At 46.3% G+C, this 21,123-nt stretch overlaps 1 protein-coding gene across 1 annotated transcript in view; it reads left to right on the top strand.

Annotated features, from left to right (window-relative positions):
* Window positions 1–13,767: 13,767 nt before the first annotated feature.
* The window catches only part of trim46b (tripartite motif containing 46b), a gene marked incomplete at both ends in the record, with an annotated part of 51,860 nt that continues 44,504 nt past the window's right edge, over window positions 13,768–21,123 (top strand). Inside the window, 3 exons of the mRNA XM_084311917.1 lie at window positions 13,768–13,794; window positions 18,023–18,284; window positions 19,963–20,147. Coding sequence (XP_084168043.1) covers window positions 13,768–13,794; window positions 18,023–18,284; window positions 19,963–20,147 — 474 coding nt within the window. The remainder of the gene's footprint in view (window positions 13,795–18,022; window positions 18,285–19,962; window positions 20,148–21,123) is intronic.

Raw genomic sequence — 21,123 nt, 5'->3', positions numbered from 1 at the left:
TCTGGGAGTCGGGGCAGTTCTATGAGCCTCGCCACGGGTCGTGTATAAGTGCGCCCTTGGACGAGTACTTCAGCTGCTCGGACCTTGCCATCAGCACCGGTGATCACTTTGCTTACGCGGCCAGCCGGCCACATAGCTCTGGGTAGTGACTGGTCGATAATCATGACGACTGTTCCTTCTGTCAAATTGTCTCTCTCTTTTACCCACTTCTGGCGGGTCTGTAGAGACGGTAGGTAGTGGAGTAGGAAGCTGCTCCAAAACTTGTCAGCTAGTACTTGACTGTACCTCCACATTCTTCGGCCGTTCGCTTCTTCAGGCCTGTACATTGTCTGGGGTAGCGCGGGGTCCAGCCGCCCCATTAGGAGTGTGTTGGGGGTGACTGGGTCGACATCTGCTACATCACTGGAGACGTAACCGAGGGGCTTTGAGTTCAATACTCCCTCGATCTCCGTGAGGACTGTCATTAGGACTTCCTCCGCCACAGTCTGGGCCCCAAGCACGGCGTACAGGGCTGTCTTTATAGAACGTACTTCTCGTTCCCAGGTTCCACCGAAGTGGGGTGCGTTCGGGGGATTAAACTGGAAGTCAATCTGGGATGGAGCGAGGTGGGTCTTAAGTTCTGGGCCCATAGCTTGGAAGCTCTCTCTCAGCTCTCTTTCTCCGCCTTTAAAGTTTGTCCCGTGATCAGACAACAATGTAGACGGTTTTCCTTTCCGTGATGTGAATCTTCGGAAGGCCATAAGGAATGAGTCTGTGCTCATGGCCGGAAGGAGCTCGATATGTATCGCTCTGGTGGTCATGCATTTGAATACAATACCCCACCGCTTCTCGGTTCCTCTTCCTCTCTTTATATACAACGGGCCAAAGCAGTCCATGCCTGTGGAGTGGAATGGCTTGTCGCCGATTCGGAGGCGACAGGGGGGTAAGTCAGCCATCCGTGGTATGCTGGGCTGCGCGCGTCACTTACGGCAGTCTAGACAGGTTCGCTGGAAGCGCCGTACTGCTTCTCTGCCTTGCAGTATCCAATAACGACGTCTGATCTCCGCGAAGACTCTCTCTGCTCCTGCGTGGTGTACATCCTCGTCGTATTTCTTTATGATCAGCTCTGTGACCTTGTGTCGGCTGTTCAAGACGATCGGGTACTTAATATCATCCGGTAGATCGGGGGCTCTCCGCAGGCGACCACCCACTCTGATGAGATTATGGGCGTCACTCTCTGGTGCCAGGTGAATCAGTCTGCTGTCTGATGGGACGGGGTTTCCTCCCTGTAGACAGTCTAGCTCATCGGGGAACGAGTCTCTCTGGGCTCGTTGTAGTAGAAGAAGTTCTGCTTCTTCGTAGTCAGCTGCTGACATGTCAGTGGTGGACTGAATCTCTGGGTGGTGCCGCAGGAATGTTCTTTGCTGCGCACTCTCTAGGGTAATGCAGTCATCTATGTTGGGGTCTGTGGAGGCGACTGTGCTCAGTCCACAGAACATAGGTTTCTTGTTCTCAGCCTCCTCGTTACTTGCTTCCCGTGGGGTGGGCGTAGGCCACTCTCCTTCCGGGAGCTTGAGGAATTCTGGTCCGTCACTGTAGATGTTGCGACGGGTTAGGTCATCCAGAGACATTCCCCGGGTGATGACGTCAGCTGGGTTGTGTTTGGTGTCCACATACCGCCAGCTCGCTGCTTCTGTTAGCTCTTGAATCTCGGTGACTCTGACTCCCACGAAGACTTTGTATCTGCATGAATCAGACTTGATCCATGTGAGTACTGTCGTGGAATCTGACCACAAGATTGTTCTGTGCACCGGAATGGTGAGTTCACGTTGGATTAACGTGGCTAGATGCGCTCCTGCTAGGGCTGCGCAGAGCTCTAGACGTGGGATAGATTGTTGCTTACGTGGGGCTATTCTTGAGCGGGCCAGGATGAAAGCAGTGTGTATCTTTCCTCCCTTCTCTTGGGCACGCAAGTAGGCCACCGATCCATAGGCTACTTCGGAGGCGTCGCTGAAGACGTGTAGATCAATCTCGCATGTCTCTGGCCTCACTGTGGATGGGAAGTAGCTGCGGCGTATATTGACGCCTGGGAGTGAGCGGAGTTCCGTCTCCCACTCTCTCCATGTTGAGGCAAGGTGTGCGGGTATTGGGTCCTTGTCCCATAGTGCTCGTACAATCATCTTTGCCCTGGTGGTGTAAGGTAGAATACATCCCAACGGGTCATATTGTCTGGCGAGTGTTCTGTACACACTCCGTCTGGTGGTCGGTATCGCCGTCGACCTTCCCTGCTCTGGAGCCAAGGGTTTGTGTCTATAGTGGAGCGAGTCTGTTTTGAAGCGCCAGACTAGTCCTAGTGTCATTTCTTGGGCTTCTCCTGGGATGGTCGCCATCCAGGTTTCGCTGCTGGCAGCCTTGTCCGCGGGGGAGAGGCTGCGCAATACGTGCGGGTCACTGCTGGCTTACTGCCTGAGGTCAAAGCCGCCTTTGATCAGGGAGGCGCGTAACTTGATTAGGAGAGCCTCGGCTTCTTCTTGAGTCGAAACGCTTTGTAAACAGTTGTCCACGTAGAAACTGTTCTTCACACTGTGTTGGACCTCTTCATCTGCTGTTGGGTCCTCTGCGACGTGTTTCTGTAGTGCAAATGTAGCACAGCACGGGCTGCATGTGGTTCCGAAGGGGAGTACTTCCCACTGGTAAATGGCTGGGTTCTCATCTCCGATCCTCTCTCTCCATAGGAACCGCAGCAGGGGCTTGTCCTCCTCTACTAGTCTCACCTGCAAGAACATCCCTTTGATATCCCCGCTGATAGCCACCTTGTCCTGGCGGAAGCGCAGTAGCACGCCTAGTAGGGAGGGGCCGAGTGTGGGGCCGGGCAAGAGCTCTTTATTCAGATTTTGGGATCCGATCTGGTAGCTGCAGTTAAACACAATGCGATCCTTGCCGTTGTGATGGACCTTGTGATGCGGCACGTACCATGATTCGGTCGTCTGATCGGCCTCTTTAATGTCAATCTTTGTTACGTGTCCCGCTGTGATTAGCTTCTCAATCTCAGCGCGGTACACACTCTCTTGAGCGGGGTCTTTGGCTAGGCGCCGCTCCGTGTTCAATAGATAGCGCTCCGTGGCGTCTTTCTTTGCGTGAAAGGTGGGCATTCCCTCTCGCCTCAGGAGTGGAGTTGCGTATCTCATCACTCCGCCGACTGTGACTCTCTTTGTCCCCTGCTCGAGTAGGTTGATGGCGTAAATGTCTTCTTTAGAACCAATATCTTTCTTTTCGTTCTTAAAGGGCATTGTCTCTAGTGTCCATAGCCTCTCGACATGCTGCAGGAGAGTGGTGTCTTCTTCTGTCGTTCTGGAGTGGAGGCAGCTAGTGGCTGCTGTTCGGTTGAGAGATTTAGCGAGGGGGCCTTGTAGGGTCCACCCTAGGCGGGTCTCGACTGCTGCAGGACAGCCTCGGGGTCCTGTATGGACCCGGTCAATCGGGACTATGAGTTCTGCATGGTCGGAGCCTATCAGCAGGGTCGGGGTAGCGCCGTCTATGAGCGGGATAGGTAATTGGCGCAGGTGCACATATTTATCCATCAACTTGGCGACAGGGTAGGTGTACTGCGATAGTCCTATTTCTTGGCTGGTGAAAGCATTTGTAATCTTGTACCGTCGCTCTGGCTGCCCGTTTGCTGCGATAGTGAAGGAGACATTCTCGCCCTTTATCGTCTTTAAATCTCTTCTTATTGTCCGAATCGTCATTTCGTTCTTGCTCCCCCGCAGTCCCAGCTGGGCCGCAGCGGACGCGAGCAGAAGGGTCTTCTCTGACCCGTCATCAAGGACGGCGTAAGTGTCCATGACTTTATCTTGGTAGCTCAATGTCACACGGACTACCTTTAAAAGCACTTGGGCGCCGCTGCTGCTGGCGGGGTCAATGTACATGACACTTGCCTTGGTGCCGCGCGATGGTGCAGGTGGATGCTGTCTTCTGTTACTGTCGTGTAGTATATCTAGATGGGCTCCATCGCACCGACTGCACCTTTTCTTCAGGCGGCATTCGGCTGCCATGTGTGGCCGCGCACATCGGTAACAGCGCCTGTTGGACTTTATCCATTGACTCACTTCTTCTGCATTCATCTTTGTGAATAGGTCACATTGTGACAGCCAGTGTTCTTTCTCACAGTAGGGACACGCTATCTTCCACTTCTCTTTTCTCGAGGGGGTGCTGTGACTCTTACTGCTCGGTACTGACTCTGATTGGTGCATGACAGTCACCGATCTTCTTCCATCATTTATTCTCCTGGGTCCCTCTCTGGAGCTTGGCGTGCTCCGCCCGAATGTATCCAGTCGTAAGCTGCTGACTTCTCTCGCCAGGAAGTCGGCTAGATCAAGGAGGGATGGCTCGGGGCCGTTGGGATCCCGGTAGTCTCTCTGCCGCCTAAAACGCTCCTGTCTTGCGGGTGGCAGCTTCTCCAAAATCCTCTCGACGTTAGAGTTGGCGTATAGCTCATGCATGCCCTTTTCCCGTTGCGCTCCCAGCATCCCTACCAGGGACTGCACTTTGATTGACAGGTCGTCTAATGAGCGATTGTCTGTGGCTGGGGGTAGGCGATCAATATGCCTTATCTCTTGGATTACGTAATCCCATATACGTCCATATCTCTGGTCCAGCGCCGCTAGGGCCGCTGTGTATGGTGTCGAAGAGGTGGCATAGGCTAGCGCTATATTGTGCGCTCGCGGTACTTTCAGGTGCTTCAGTAATATTGCATACTTGTGGCGTTCATCAGCGACATCCACCATCATTGTCTCTAAGCACATCCGGAGCTCCGTGTACTGTGCTCGACTCTCATAGGCGAAGTCTGGAAATGACGGCGTGGCAATGTATGACGCCGTGGATGGCTGATACATCGGCGAGCGTTGGGGGAGAGACCTCCTGGGTGAGTCCCCTCTTGCGCCTCGCTGTGGGCTGGTACTGACAGGGTACCATGGCCCGCTGGTCCAGGTGCTATTCCTCGGGGCTGGTCGTGCTCACCCGTGAATAGAGTCGGGGGTCTGTAGCGCAGCGCCGCGGGGGTACAGCCTGGACTGTACTGGACCTCCTGGTCCGGTGGAGTACTGTGCTGTCGTCGGGCTTGGTTCTCCTCCTCTCCCTCTTCTTCCTCTATCAGATCTTCCAGATCCTGTAATCGTTTATTTAGCTTCTCCGCAGTGTATGCCGCTCCTTCCTTGTAGCTGGGTCTCGCTTGGACCGGTCTGGGAAGGGGGTCTGCGGGGGGTCTAGGCTCGGTCTGTTGGTCAAGTTCAGGGTCGCTTGCTCGTTGAGGAGACGCTGCCCTTGACTGTTGTCTCGACGAGTTCCTTGAACCCCTGGCGGAGGGAGAGGGTGTTGCCTTGCGGATCAGCTGCTCCATTAGCTGCGCTTGTAACTTGTCGCGCTCGACTTCGCGCTTGGTGAGATCTGCTTCTCTTTGGGCACCGGCAGCGGCGCGCTGGGCGTCGGCCCGGTCTCTTGCCATATTCTCTTCTGTCTGAAGGCGTCTCATCTCCAGGCGTGTGCGCTCTTCTTCGCTCCGTTGTTGCGCTTGGAGACGGTCGCGTTCACCCTGAAGTCGATCGCGTTCGGTAGAGGCTGTCAGGCTGACGAGGAACGCCTGTTGTAGCATCCTCTCCGCTTCGCTGGGGGAAGGCGGTTGTGGAGGTGAGCCGCTCCTGCGTGAGCCGCTCCTGGGGGTACTCGTTGGGGAGTCCTGGAGCTCTATTTCCTCGGCGCTCTCCTCCTCTTCTTCCGTGCAGAGTTCTCTCTCTGTAGGGTTGTCTTCCTCCCGGTGCTGGTCGGGGACTACTTCTTGGGTAGTGGCGGGGGGTAAAGGCATGTCCGCTCCCTCCTGGTCCCCACCGTGAGCTTGGTCAGTTACATTAGGACCTACTAGGGCATCCGTGGTCGGGGAAACCTGGTCGTTAAGGTCAGACATAATTTTACTTTCTACTTTTACCGCGTTTACCGTTTGTCGAAGGCTAGGTAGTTGACTGACAGTGTAAGCCTCTAAGTACTGAGGTGTCTGTCGTCTGCGCCGCGGGCGTTCTAGGTTAGGAGGACCGTTTCGTGGAGTGTTCATCATAGGCCATTTCAATATTAATAACACTATATTAATATTACACTAGTTACCATCCGGCTCGAAGGACCAATTGTAACTGAGGGGTACAATTCCCTGACTGTATTGTTAGATATGGTATTTAATACCACTACCTCTTGTACTTTAACTTCTGGCCATCCAGTACATGATATAAGTATGATGAACACTTTCCCACCTGATGAAACGAATCCACACAAATGTACAAATCGAAGGTTTAATATAGCAAAAGGTATATACAACGTTCACTTGTTTACACTTATGATTTGAAATATGCACTTGTATGGCAAATGAGTATTCGTAGGTAAATCAACATTGAATGTCCAATCTCTGGTTACGCAGGGAGTAAGTATACAACCTGGATATTTAGGAAACTATAGCGATGGTACTTAAATGATTATAGCTGGATACACTAAGGGGGGGGGGGGGGTCCCACTGGTTGTAAGACAGTAGGAGGGGGGGGTTAGAGAAGCCGCTGGCGGTATCCCATCTGGCCGACGGTTTCTTGGGAGAATTCAAAGTCTTGAACACGGTGCCCACAGAACCTCGGTCCGCAGACGAATACAGCTGGACCCTCTGGTGGACGGTAGCTGCCGGTCCACAACGGAGAGACGTGAGGCGACCTCACTGGTGTAGAGCGCCGTCTCACCTGGAGTCCTCTCCGGGGGGTAGTTCCAACACTCCGCAGTGTTGGCCGTTATCCATGGAATAATCAAAGCACCCAAAGCATAATCCAAGCCGTGGAAGGCTCGCCGTCGTCCGGGTAGAGTAATCCAATATACAGGTCCAGTCGCCCTGGCCCGGAGCTCCTCGGATGCAAGCACCACTAGGGGTCTGCCCAGCCTGGTTAAGCGTCCAGATAACGTCAGGAACGATGGGGGTACTGATAACTTTATAACTCTAACCGAACGATGCACCATACATAAATAGACTATTATTAGCTTAATAGAATACGTCCAACTCGACGGTATAGTGCCAAACTATGACTATTCAACTATTAATCCGCACGATATCTCAATGCCTATTCTGAGGCCAAGTAGGCCTTACTACACCACACGTGCGTCGTGGGTGAGGCTTCGCGTCTGTCACTCTGTTGGAGGGTAAAGAACTGGACTAAAAGAATGTTCTACTTTACTTGCGCCATATATATATGCGCTATGAACAAATAGTACCATTCGTATTTCGCCAGACGTATTCCTGCGCGGAACCGGGGCCTGCCACGACATGTTGGGCGGCACGATTGAACTTGAACCTAGGGGTATGGCAACCTGGCGCCAGGTTCTCGTCCAATGGTAGAATGAAACTATTTTGGGCTGTTTAGTAGACTAAAGGGATATTCAGTGCATATTGTACAAGGAATATACAGGGGATATCAAACGATATACAAACACTGATTTAAATATATATATATAAATAAATATATATATTCGGTTTAATCTGATCCTTCACAACAATCATTGTATCATCATTGTATCATCATTGTATCATCATTGTATCATCATTGTATAATCATTGTATCATCATTGTATAATCATCCAGTTCAATTAGTTACATTACTTTAATACATTCAATTATAATCCCATACTTGTTATTAATTCAAAAGCATATTCATCATTGCAACACACATTCTACCCTTTTAGGATACCCTGGTTCACTTCAATAGCATTTTCCTTTTAAATGTAGTTATCCAGTATTATATACTGTACATTGTGATTACTTATGTCTTTATACATATTTGGCGTCTTAAATATAAGCACGTGAGAAGAGAAACATTATCCTGTTAACCTCTGTCTAGACATGTCTAGGCATGTTGGAAGGGACCATCGTATGTCTTTTAACCAACACTGTCATTCTCATTGTCTGTCAAACAATTCCTTAAATCACCAATAAGTGTTACCTTTATCATCAGTCACTTATCATCAGTCATATCCACTATTCTCTAGTATACCGAAATACCTCCACACCTCAGTGTTATCCATAGTTGTGTTCCGGTCTCAAGTTCTATTGAAACTCAAATGTGCACTGAAAGTACATTTATATATATATATATGTATCGGGCCGTTCTCAACCCTACTAGGAATTTGCTAAACCGTGACCATGGTATAACTCAAGGGAATAGATTTATATTTACATTTAAACGGAGGGCGCAATAGAGAGAGAGAGAGAGAGAGAGAGAGAGAGAGAGAGAGAGAGAGAGAGAGAGAGAGAGAGAGAGAGAGAGAGAGAGAGAGAGAGAGAGCATGTGGTACAGCTCCGGTGTTTAGCTACCTTCTAGGTAGGGTAAGCTAAAGTAATTTCCCTCTAACCATCTTGTACACAATATACACATTTACTACACAGCAATTCAACCCAACACAGTATGTATTTCAAAACATAAACCTTTATAATCCCCTTGGAGATACTTAACTTCGACACGTTAGTGCTTAAATGGACAATTGTGTTCCAACACTATTTAAATGTACCAACGAAACGTGGCGCCATCAATAGACGGTCTGCTTCTCAACCACGTTACTTGTCGTCTTAAACTTCTTAAACTTGACTCAAACATCGACAATAGTTACTTAATTTGAACCCTCGACATTGCATGTATCCTTGTTAACCTTTATGTGTGTTTTGTAGTATATTACCCACCTATGAAACAGGTTGTAGTTAATCATTTGACAAAGGAAGGTGCAGACACGATGTTATTGACTCTGGTCTCCCGGTTGTGAGGCTGAGATCGCCTCGTGCGTTCCTAAGCACACAGTACGGTTCCCTGGAAGGCGAAGCCACTAAACACCAGTCCTATACCGCCACCTATTGACCAGATTATGTTAATGTCTCCCATTACATATAAATGACTGTTCTAACTTGTTTCTGATGGAGGTAATCCTGTACCAATATGTTCACACTGTTTTGACACATAATCTAAAGATATTAACATGATACCACTTCTAGTGGGCATCACATATAGTATAGTATAACCGGAGATTGTATAAATTAGCATGTACAGAAAGACACTACATACCGATATGCCCTAACATGTTACTTGTTTATTGCACAATGTTACTTGTTTATTGCACAATGTTGATTCTATTATATGTTATTTGCACATTGTTGCGGGCAAGACCACCCGCATTTCATTGTATACTTGTATGCCGTGACAAATAAATCTCTTGACTTGACTAAAACGTTCCTACATCCTGAACGATAGATAATCGATGTTGAATGGGCCATAGTAATGTCAATTTAGCAATACAATTTAAAAATGTATAGCCCTGCAAAGAAGGTGAACATCTCCATAGACTTAAAGTGGTGGCAGAGATCAAACATTGATGGATATAAGCGTGGCAGAGAAAGTGTTAATCAAGTCAGCTGGTCAGTCAGCAGTCAAGTCTCAGTTTTAAAGATTTTACTAAATTACTTAAAATGTCTTACCCTGATGTAGTATAATGTCTCTCAGTGAATGTGCTGTCCTTCCACAACAGCTCCTTTGGTTCATTACAATTGACTCAAGCAGGGCGGTTAGGTGGCCGAGCGGAGATTGCGTTCGTCACCAGCCCCGGAGCTGTGAGCTGGATTCGCCTGTTCGAATCCAGCTCACAGCTCCGGGGTTGTCACCAGCTTGGCTGGCCGTCTGCACTAATACAATTGGCTGTATTAGAGGGTGGGAGAAGCTGGCGGGGTGGGTCCGGGTCGTTGTAAACAGCGACTCCTACAGTTCGGTCGGGGCGCCTGCTAAGCGTGGATAGGACTCGAGGGGGATAGTGTGGTCCTCCCACACGCTACGCCCTCTCGATGAGAATCCGCGCTGCCAGGTGAAAAGAAGCGGTGATTGGCTGGACGTGTGTCGGAGGAAGCACGTGGTAGCCTCCACTCTCCCAGATGATCTGACTGTGGGGGGTAAGTGCGCAGCGACCAGGAAGAGACTGGGAATTGGCATACGACTAACATTGGGATGGGAGAAAATCGGAGGAAAATGGAGGGGGGAAAAGATCAATAAAAAAAAATTGACTCAAGCATAGTAACAGACACACTATTTGTCTGTCCCTAGATATGCAAATGCGCCTTGTAGAAGTGGAGCAATCTTCCATTTACTTGGGTATGTACATGGAATATTATTTAGCCTCTTAAGCCCTAGCCATATTTTCAGAAAATTTGCCTAGGGCTTAAGAGGCTAAATAATATTCCTCAATAAAGGCAAGGCGCAATCTGTTGCAATGTCAAGTGGTGCGTTGATTACATTATTCCAGGATCTTGAATATTCATCTGTCTGAATATACCTGCATATAATCATTTTTATATACCTATTTGTATACCTGCATATAACTCATATAACTCTGTATGATAATAACATGTACAATAATGCTGTATATACCATATATATATATATATATATATATATATATATATATATATATATATATATATATATATATATATATATATATTGTTGTACTGTACTTATGCTGTATAATGACAATACATTTGAATCTAATCTAAGATAAAACTAACAGTTTCAAAAATGTATCTGCAGGTTTAATTCTAAAATGGTTGAGAATGAATGCTTTGTGCATACATGTACTAAGCTGCTAATACATGTCTCATCCAGTTTCCAGTGTATTGCTGCATTGTATGTATTTTTGTCCCCAATTGCACAGTGGTTCTTGTCTCAGACACATATCCTATCGTTTCTCTATAGCTCTCTGTTCAATTTGCTATCAAGTATTGGGGGGGGGTTGCAGTCACTCTCTTCTGGTGGTCCCTCGTTCTAGGCTGAAGACTAAGGGTGGCCATGTAATGTGGAATGGCCTCCCCCCCAACATTCCTCTTTACTTACTTTTTCTTTTACTTACTTAAAAAAAATAATAATGTATTAGCTTTTTCTTGGCCACACAGGACCGACAGAGGAGAGAGGGAGAAACGGGAGGAGAAGAAGGGAAGACATGCAGCATATGGTCACCGGGTGTGGGAAACTAACCCGGGACAACCGCTTCGCGACTCAGCGCGCTATGTGGTGCTACTGGAGTGCCCCCTTTTACTTACTTTTTACTTACTTTCTTACCTACTTTTTTTTTTACTGTATGAAGCACTCTCAGGGGCTCATACCAAGCATTTCACCGTAAAGTATGTGTATTTTATTGTGATATTTAATAAACAAACTTGAAACTTGAACTTGAAACATAAAGTCCACCTTTAAATCCAGATTAAAAACCTACCTGTTTATCCAGGCCTTTTGGCTTTTACACTGAGCTATTTAGTCTGGATAGTGTGATCCCACACCACCCTGTTTCATGTTGTGTATTTTTCTTTTTCAATCTTATTTGTTGTTATATTTGTCGTATTTGTATTGCTTTCTTTACCATGATTTTACTGTGTTTTATTATAGTGAATTTTGTCTGGAATACACGTTATCATTGCAGATTTGACCTTGCACATGGAAAGCGTGTCATTGCTGGATTCTCATCCCTGGCTGAGTGACAGAGAGTCAGACAGGTAAATCATCTGCCCCACGTGTTGCAAAATGGTGAAGACCATCAGTTCTGGACCAAAATACGTTGTTTCACATTCTCTCCTGTTGTCTCTGGTAGACTGTACACTCATTTTATGTACCATGTGTGCGTGCGTGCGCGTGTGTGTGCGTGTGTGTGTGTGTGTGTGTGTGTGTGTGTGTGTGTGTGTGTGTGTGCGTGTAGCCTCAGGATGTTCATAAACTTGCTGTTAGGACTGCAGGCATGTCATGGATATATGCAGTGTGGTGGAGAAGATGCTTTTGTATGTCTAAAATAATGTTGAACCTCTTTAATATTTGACATGGGATTTGATCTAAATAAGATATTTAAAGTATGTGTGTGTCTGTGTGTTTGTTTGTTTGTTTGTTTGTTTGTTTGTTTGTTTGTTTGTTTAATCTCCACTGCAATTGATTACCCAATACCCAGTAATTGAGATGTTGTATTCCCTTGTATTCCCATACCCTAGGTCAGGTGGTCTCCCGAGTCCCAAAATACCATTGATTGATTGATTGATTGATTGATTGATTGATTGATTGATTGATTGATTGATTGATTGAAACTTTTATTAACAGATTGCAGAATGGGTACAATACAGTACAGCTCAATACACACAATTGTTAAGTGGATGCAGACCAGAGAACGACTTTCGTCTTGTTTACATCAGGGTCCATAATAGCCTATATTGTAACTAAAGCATAATGTTTGGTAAATTAAAGTCCCGATGAGCCACACCTCTTGATTTCCCTCAGAGAATAGGCTAATGCCAATTATTTGCCAACCATTTCGTCCAATGACATTCTAGTTTGCCTTTACACGGAAACCCAAGTCTGCCACAATTTCGAGGTGCGCTTCGTCGAGAGGCGAGGGTGGGGGCGGGGTGTCTGGGCGACGCAGGCAGCCAGGCAGCCGTCTGTCGGTATTTGAAACGCGATTGGGATATTGTCACTATATCGTTCATTTCAAAATTGGACAATCGTTTTACTCACTTTTGTTTGCAATCTAGAAGATAGCTATGGGCTAGGCTGCTTGTTTTTAATGCAGCCTATCGCATAAAACGCACGATTGAAGGCGTACAGCATTATAAAACGATACGGTTGTATTGAAGATTGTGTTAGGCTATATGTCCTAATTCATTTTGCCATTATGATGAAGACAGCAGGTGGTTTGTCAATTCTTAAAATGGCAGAATCGGATTTGAAAACGACCACATCAACGATGGATGCTCTGGTCCGTATCAGTGTGAGTAGGCACGCATCGGTGTATACGTCTGTGTAGTTTGTGTCGTCATGTTGTGCATGTATTGTCTGTTCTGTGGCTCTATTTGTCCATTTCGTATAGCATTGAGCACAAGAGTATTCTCAATTTTCACACCTGTCGGACCGTTTGGCCTTTTTGGTTATATAGGCCTATATAATACTCTACTCACTCCCCCGTCGGCATCGTGTATGTTATGAAGAATTAGAGCGAAACCATCAGCCATACCTATATTCAGGCTAATCGTCTCGGCCTGTTTAAAAACACACCCAGCTAGGCCATTGTATTTCATTTTCAGCTATCATCTGTCATTTGAATTGTTGAATGATGTCCTATAGAGACCTAGACAGCCTCTATCAATGACCCTGTGGGCATATTCTTATTATCAGGCTTTGCGATAGACCTATTATTATGATATGGTCGGGAATACATTCAAGAAGTGGGCATGGTGTTTTGTGAATTTCTCATCGATTTACCAAAAGCTAAAATACCATGCATTTACATTCACAGGCATCTTTATAGACAAATTAAGCGATAGCCTAAAACAAATCCACTCGGATGCAAGGATGCTCGAGTCGTTTCCATGGAGACGAGATGCAGGCGCGCAGGGCCACAGAGGGTGCATAGCTGTGTGCCGCGCGCGTGTAGCCTTTGCTAATCTTCTAGTTAAAAGAGAACCATGGGGCATTGCAGACCCTGCAGCAACAGCTCGTTAAAACAAGTTGTAACACCATCTAATTTCACACCTCAGCGGCCAACAATAAAATACCCTGGTGGTGAAGAAGATGCACTCGTAATCTTCACCTCATCACCTCTTTTTGCTGGTCCGGAGCCCAGTTCTATAGCTATGCTGCATGCGCGTATCCCCCAAACCCCTCCCCTCTCGAGGAGCATCGCTCTCTTCTGCTGGAGATGAAGGCTACTATCATGGCGCCTAGATACCTCCAGGTGAAGGTAAGGATGCGCTGTCGCAGCTCGGTGCACAGCATCACACAACAACGATTAATCTACCGTGTGCGCATTTAACGGTAGCTCGGAACATGTTGGTTTCTATGAAGTCCGACACTAGATTGCATTGCTCCCCGATTTATTTGCAGCCATTTGAAAATGGGATAGGCCGAGTTGACATTGGGAAATTACAGAAACAGAGCTGCTGGAGACTGTGAGATGAAGCAGGTTAATTTGATCATTAATTACACCGATTTAACTAGTCTATGCGTGTTCGTGTTTTGTCATTGATTAGACCTACATGATTTTTATTTTTATTTCATAACTGGGTCAGTGCAGTGACTGACGCAGCCCTGGGCTTTATGGTATGGAAATTAATATTGATTTCATTTTCAACCTGAAGTAATGATTTCATTTGCATTCTATGACTAATTTAAGATTTAAAGAAGGTTGTCATCCATTGCACGAGCGCCCGTCCTCTCGCGTGAAGCCATTCAATCAAGTTGGGTGTTTGTTAAGTGGTTTTGCATGTAATCCGGCTAATGAAATGTGTGTGTGTGTGTGTGTGTGTGTCTGTGTGTGTGTGTGTGTGTGTGTGTGTGTGTGTGTGTGTGTGTGTGTGTGTGTGTGTGTGTGTGTGTGTGTGTGTCTGTGTGTGCGTGTGCTCAGATCTTGCGGACAAGCATGCTCACAGAAGAAGAAAAAAACTCTCACGCACAGATGCGGAACCGTTGGTTTTCACATAAACCGCTCTATAGGGATTTGAATTGTGCTTTCGCGATAGAAACATTCCTGGTGTCACTATGCACCGTCATCATACATGAAATCTCAGCTCCTTCCTTTGCAACAGAAGCCATTCCTGCTTTTGAAGGTAACACATACTGGGAGGAGTGCTGTAGCTATGACAGCAGTGACATTGCCACAGCTAAGTAGGTCAATAGTTTCAGCCACATCTTCCACTGAAGAGCCCTCCATACAAGGTGTCCTCGCAAAGCAGACAGTAGACCCACCACTCCACTCCACACCCACTCGCAAACTGGTTTGCTGCAAGCTTTTATCCAAAGTGACTTTCACTGTGTGCATAAATTATCTATTTCATTTCATTTTAGATTTTTTTGCTCCAGCGGGAATCAAACTCCTATAATCATGACAGCGTTAGCCTATACCCATTGAGCTACATGACTCCCATTTGAATGCCATCAGATTACAGCTAAAGCCAGGCTGTGATCGATTTATTTCCTTTATTCCAAAAGAAGTTGATCAAGAGACATTCCATATAGTATTAGAGAACTGAAATGATTTGGGATCAGGTGTCTTGGACCATCTCGTACACTGATATCTGAAGGGGGGGGGGGGGGTGGTGGTGATTCTAGATGGGTGCTCCTTCTCTGTCCTTTTATCCTTTTAGCATGTAGGCCTGCATGGTTTATATGATGCCAGTGCACACAGCAGTGGCCAGTGAGCTTATGTTCAAGTATGAAAAGCTGTGAGTTTTTGCAGCAATTCAATAATTAACATTGGGTCCTGACCGTCCTGTATTAATATTTAACAAGGCACTGGGTCCTGTATTCATATTTAACAAGGCACTGGGTCCTGTATTCATATTTAACAAGGCACTGGGTCCTGTATTCATATTTAACAAGGCGTTACCCTTTGACAGCCCATCATGGGACAGCTATTTATATAGACCAGGGCTATTCAACTAAATTGTTCAGGGGGCCACATTGTCAGAAACCCAAGGGGCCAGGGGCCGGACTGCCACGGCGCCTCCCCGTGCTATGAATATATGTACACTTGACACAACACGCAACCACATTTTCACAACTTTTATTTAACTACATTGCAAAAGTAGTATACTTTTCAAAAAAAGTGCTTCATTTATGTGCCACATCTGCAACATCTCCTGCAGAAAGTGCTTCATTTATGACTGTGCAACAACTGCAACATCTCCTCTTCAACATTTCAATATAAAAATAAAATAAAAAAACAAACAAGTGCATGATGTGCATCTGAACATTCTAACATCAACACTTGAACAAAAAAACACATTTATAGTGCAGCTGAGCTTATGAAAAAGTGCTTCATGTCTGTGCAACAACAGCAAATCACAGCATCTTATTAGCACTTATTGTCCACTCTTAACTATCAAACATCAGGGGGGTGGGGGGCAGACAGGCCTAGCCTACATACACACATCTAATGAGAGCGATTGCACTTCTTTGACTGGGCAATGGCAGAGAAAGAGGGTTCATAGGAAGTGAGGGCTACCCGCAAACAGTGATGCAAATGCTCATTTGTCAAAGAGGCACGTTGCTTGTTTTAATGGCATTCATGTGAGAGAAACTGGATTCACAGGTGTATGTTGAGCCAAACATTGTTAGCACAGATATTGCCAGCGTTTTTATTTTGGGGAATGTCTTGACATGAATACACTTTATCCAAAATGTTGTGGTGGATTCATTCTCAAGTGCCTGCTTCAGAGCAGATGATGCTTGCATGTCAATTATTTCAAGTTGCAGGAGACCTTCATCAATGTGAAGTGATGCAAGGAACTCTTGTCCTTTTGTGGAAATAGCAGCTACATTGGCAAATGGGTTGCTCACAAAATGCATCAATTCTCTGGACATGTCAAATTCATCAAATCGACTTGCAAAGTTTTCCCTCAATTTATCAATGAAATCTGTCATTAATTGAGTGACTTTTGGCTCAATTGTGCGTGTTAACGTTGACATGAAAAGAAAAAAGTAAAAAAAAGAAAGAAAAAATAAATATTAAATCTTTTTTTTCTTTTCTTTTTTTTCTTTTTTTTTCTTATCATGTAATCTTTGGCGGGCCGGTCAGAATCATCCCGCGGGCCGCCAGTTGAATAGCCCTGATATAGACTATCCTGTCAACTCCATATGCAGCATGACATTCATACTTCAAGTCTTCAACCACAGAAATAAGTTAGATCTGCTTCTCCTGGCTCCTGTCTCTCTGTCTCTCCACCTCCACTCTCTGACAGCACTCCTCTTGTACACCCCCAATAATGATAATAACAACAACAACAACAACAACAACAACCAACAGCTGTATACAAATATTAAATAAGATATATATGAGGGGAAAAACTGTAGTAAAAATTATAAATACAAATGGAATCATAATAATGTAAATTAAGAAAACAAAAGGAAAACAGTTGAAAAAAACAAAACTCTACTACAAACACTTCACTTTGAATGGTTCTTCCAAAATATCCCCTCATATGGTGTTTGGATGATGGCGGTGGAGAGCGTTAACACGTCGGTCTATAATCTCCCATACGCGTTCAATTGGGTTGAGATCTGGTGGCTGCAAAGGCCATGGCATATGATTCACATCATTTTCATACTCAGTGAGCCTCGTGACATGTGGATGGGAACGTTGTCATCCTGGAAGAGACCACTCCCACCAGGATAGAAATGTACTTTGTGACTAAAGCTTGTGCCATCCGTGCCCCAATAAGGAACCCACTTTCAAAGTCACTTAGATACATGCCACAGAGCATGCTAGGATGTTATTTGCTTAATTGTATATCTTTATGGAATCATCTGCAGTCCTTATGTTTCTCCACTCTGGGTTTTCCATTTATTTGTCACCTGTCTGTATATATAAAATGGTAATAAATGGTGCATTTATATATCGCTTTCATCCAAAGCGCTTTACAATTTAGTTCCTCACATTCACACATTCCTGCACCGATGGCAGAGGCAACCATGCAAGGTGCCAACCTGCTCATCAGGAGCAATTAGGGGTTAAGTGTCTTGCTCAAGGACACATCAGCATGCTGCCCGGGAGAAGCAGGAATCAAACCGGGAACCTTCCGACTACCAGACGACCTCTCTATACCTCCTGAGCCACTGTCACCCCATAATATATATGACATGACTATATAACACATGACTTATTACATAAATCTGCCTGATCATCTCAGACTGCGCTGTGGCTCGTAGAGTGTTTCAAAGTCGTTCCATACTCGTTTTGTTTCTCGTGTATCTTTCCCTTCAAATCTCTCACATATCAACGTTTTTTCCCTCCTCTATGACGTTACATATCAAGGTGAAGACATCTATTCGTGGCACTTAACGACGCAAACGTAGGCTCCTCCGTAGCCTTTTGCGACTCAGCCTTTTGACGAACCGGAACATTTAAACAACGTGTGCCTGCAGATTGTAACTCGCCCTCACCTTTCTCTCTCTCTCTGCGTCTCCCTCAGTCCAACGTGAAGAGCATGGAGCGTGAGCTGCACTGTCCGGTGTGTAAAGAGATAGTGAAGCAGCCCGTGGTCCTGCCATGCCAGCACAGCGTCTGCCTCATGTGTGCCTCCGAGGTGCTGGTGGCGAGCGGCTACCCGCCTCCGGACCTTCCGCCGGAGCCCAACTCCCCGGCCTCCACCCCCAACACCCGCTCCCCTCGCCAGGCCCGCAGGCCCGCGCCTAAGGCGGAGCCCAGGCCCATCGACCGCGTGCTGCGGGCAGGTGTGGATTTATTATTGTGTATATATTGATGGGCTACGTGGAGAAGGTGGGTAGGAGGGTATGTGCCTTTAACTGATAATATGAAGGTCGTTATGAGTCATTCTACTTGGTAAAAGACACATCTCCACTCAGGGCTGGGAGGTGTACCGTCTTTTAACATTCACCAGTATGCATCTACACCAAGGTATGATATTTTTTACAATGTCATACCTTTGTGTTTTACAGTGTGTGTGTGTGTGTGTGTGTGTGTGTGTGTGTGTGTGTGTGTGTGTGTGTGTGTGTGTGTGTGTGTGTGTGTGTGTGTGTGTGTGTGTGTGTGTGTGTGTGTGTGTGGTATCCAATACATGGAATAACTGCATATTGCTGCAGTACTATAAATAATCTACCATGGAAATGAAATCAGAATGGACCATTTTGAATGAAAGCATTACCATGACATTTGGGCCCTATTGCCTCAGCAATACTACCAGGCCTCTCTAAAATGCCTCACCTGACAAAATGGAGTGCTGGTAAATGTGGCATTCTAGCGTTAGTTACATGTCAGCTGCCTGTACATCCATTCCTCCTTGAGTTCAATGTCAAGTCGCTATCAACGAGCCCCAGTCTGAGTATGTGTTGGAATAAACTCATTCCCACCTATCAACCTCTTTCTCTCTCTCTCTCTCTCTCTCTCTCTCCTCTCTTCTCTCCTCTCTCTCTCTCTCTCTCTCTCTCCTCTCTCTCTCTCTCTCTCTCTCTCTCTCTCTCTTTCTTTCTCTAATATATATCTCATGGCCTTATTCTCCTCATCTAACTGTTCTCTCTTTCTCCCTCTCTCCTTTCTCTCTCTTTCTTCCTCTCTTTCTCACCCTCTCTCTCTTCCTCTCTCTTCCCCCTCTCTCTCTTTCTTCCTCTCTTTCTCCCCCCTCTTTTCTGCCTCTCTGTACCTCATCCTCCTTCCACCCCCCTCTCTCTCGCCCTCTTTCTCTCTCCCCCCCTCTCTCTGTCTCTCTGTGCCTCTTCCTCCTTCCACCCCCCTCACTCTCTCTCTTCCCCCCTCTCTCTCTCTTTCTTCCTCTTTCTTTCTCCCCCCTCTCTCTCTGCCTCTCTGTGCCTCTTCCTCCTTCCACCCCCCCCCCCCTCTCTCTCTCTCTCTCTCTCTCTCTCTCTCTCTCTCTCTCTCTCTCTCTCTCTCTCTCTCTCTCTCTCTCTCTCTCTCTCTCTCTCTCTCTCTCTCTCTCTCTCTCTCTACTTCTCCCCTCCCTCTCTCTGTGCCCTCTTCCTCCTTCCAACCCTCTCTCTCTCTCTCTCTCTCTCTCTCTCTCTCTCTCTCTCTCTCTCTCTCTCTCTCACTCTCTCTCTCTCTCTCTCTCTCTCTCTCTCTCTCTCTCTCTCTCTCTCTCTCTCTCTCTCTCTCTCTCTCTCTCTCTCTCTCTTTCTTCTCTACTATATATATACATCCAAACCATCATAGCCTTGAAATGATCACACATCATCCCTCTCTCTCTCTCTCTCTCTCTCTCTCTCTCTCTCTCTCTCTCTCTCTCTCTCTCTCTCTCTCTCTCTCTCTCTCTCTCTCTCTCTCTCTCACTCTCTCTCTCTCTCTCTCTCTCCTTCTCCCCCTGCTGCTCATTATTGACTGTTCTCCTTGGTTTACTGGAACCCACTCCCCCCCACCTCCTCTCTCAATGGTCTCTAGGATACGGGACGTATCCAGGACGACGTCGTAAGGATGGCCCGCCCCTGGTGATGATGTTTCCCTGCATCCCCTGTGGCAGAGACGTGGAGCTGAGTGAGAAAGGCCTGACCGACTGCCTACGCAACCTCACTCTGGAGCGCATAGTGGAGAGGTACCTACTACCACACGCACACACATATACAAACGTATACAAACATATACAAAATATACACACAAATATACACACACACACGTACACAAATAAATGTATAAAATATACATACAAATAATATACACACACACACATACAAAATAATACACACACACACACACACACACACACACAACACACACACACACACACACACACACACACACACACACATAAATATATACAAAATATACACTGAAACACAAAACCTCCCATCTGCAACATTTCTGATTTCACTTTGGATGATGAGAAACATCCTATCTGCACCTATTCACTCTGTCTTCAAGATATTTTCCAAAAGCCAAACGCAGTGTATATTTGGTATCCTTAGAATAATAGCATTCTGCAAAAAAAAAAACACACGTTTTTATTTTTTTTCTCAGATAGGAGGTTTTGCATTTCAGCCATTGAAATATAAAAATATATGTATAAAATATACATACAAATATACACACAAACACAAATACACATGCACACAAACACAAACACACACACACACACACACACACACACACACACACACACACACACACACACACACACACACACACACACACACACACACACACACACACACACACACACACACACACAACACACACACACACACACACACACACACACACCACACACACACACACACACACACACACACACACACAGTGGCCTCCTGCAGATGCATCCAAGAGCATGCATGCTGTGTTATGGCCCTTCAGCACCGTTAACGATGCTGGCTCACGTTCCAATTAGTAGGCGCTTTAGTTCTGAGAAAGCAGCAGGTGAGGAATCGGGTCCAAACGCTGACTACCATTAATCAGCAGGGGACCCAGGAGCTAGAGCCCAGTGACAGCACAGCAGCACACACACTGCAACATGGCTGCTATCACCGACGCTGCACTTTCACTGGAGCGTGGCCAAGCAGCACTGTGGTGTGGCCGCTTGCTGCTAATGTCTCCTTAGTCTCTGGCAAC

The sequence above is a fragment of the Notolepis coatsorum genome (genome assembly GCF_963971535.1).
Source record: "Notolepis coatsorum genome assembly, chromosome: 4".
NCBI lineage: Eukaryota > Metazoa > Chordata > Actinopteri > Aulopiformes > Paralepididae > Notolepis > Notolepis coatsorum.
Note: the sequence above shows the minus strand (reverse complement) of the source record. Positions and strands in the feature narration are given on the sequence as shown.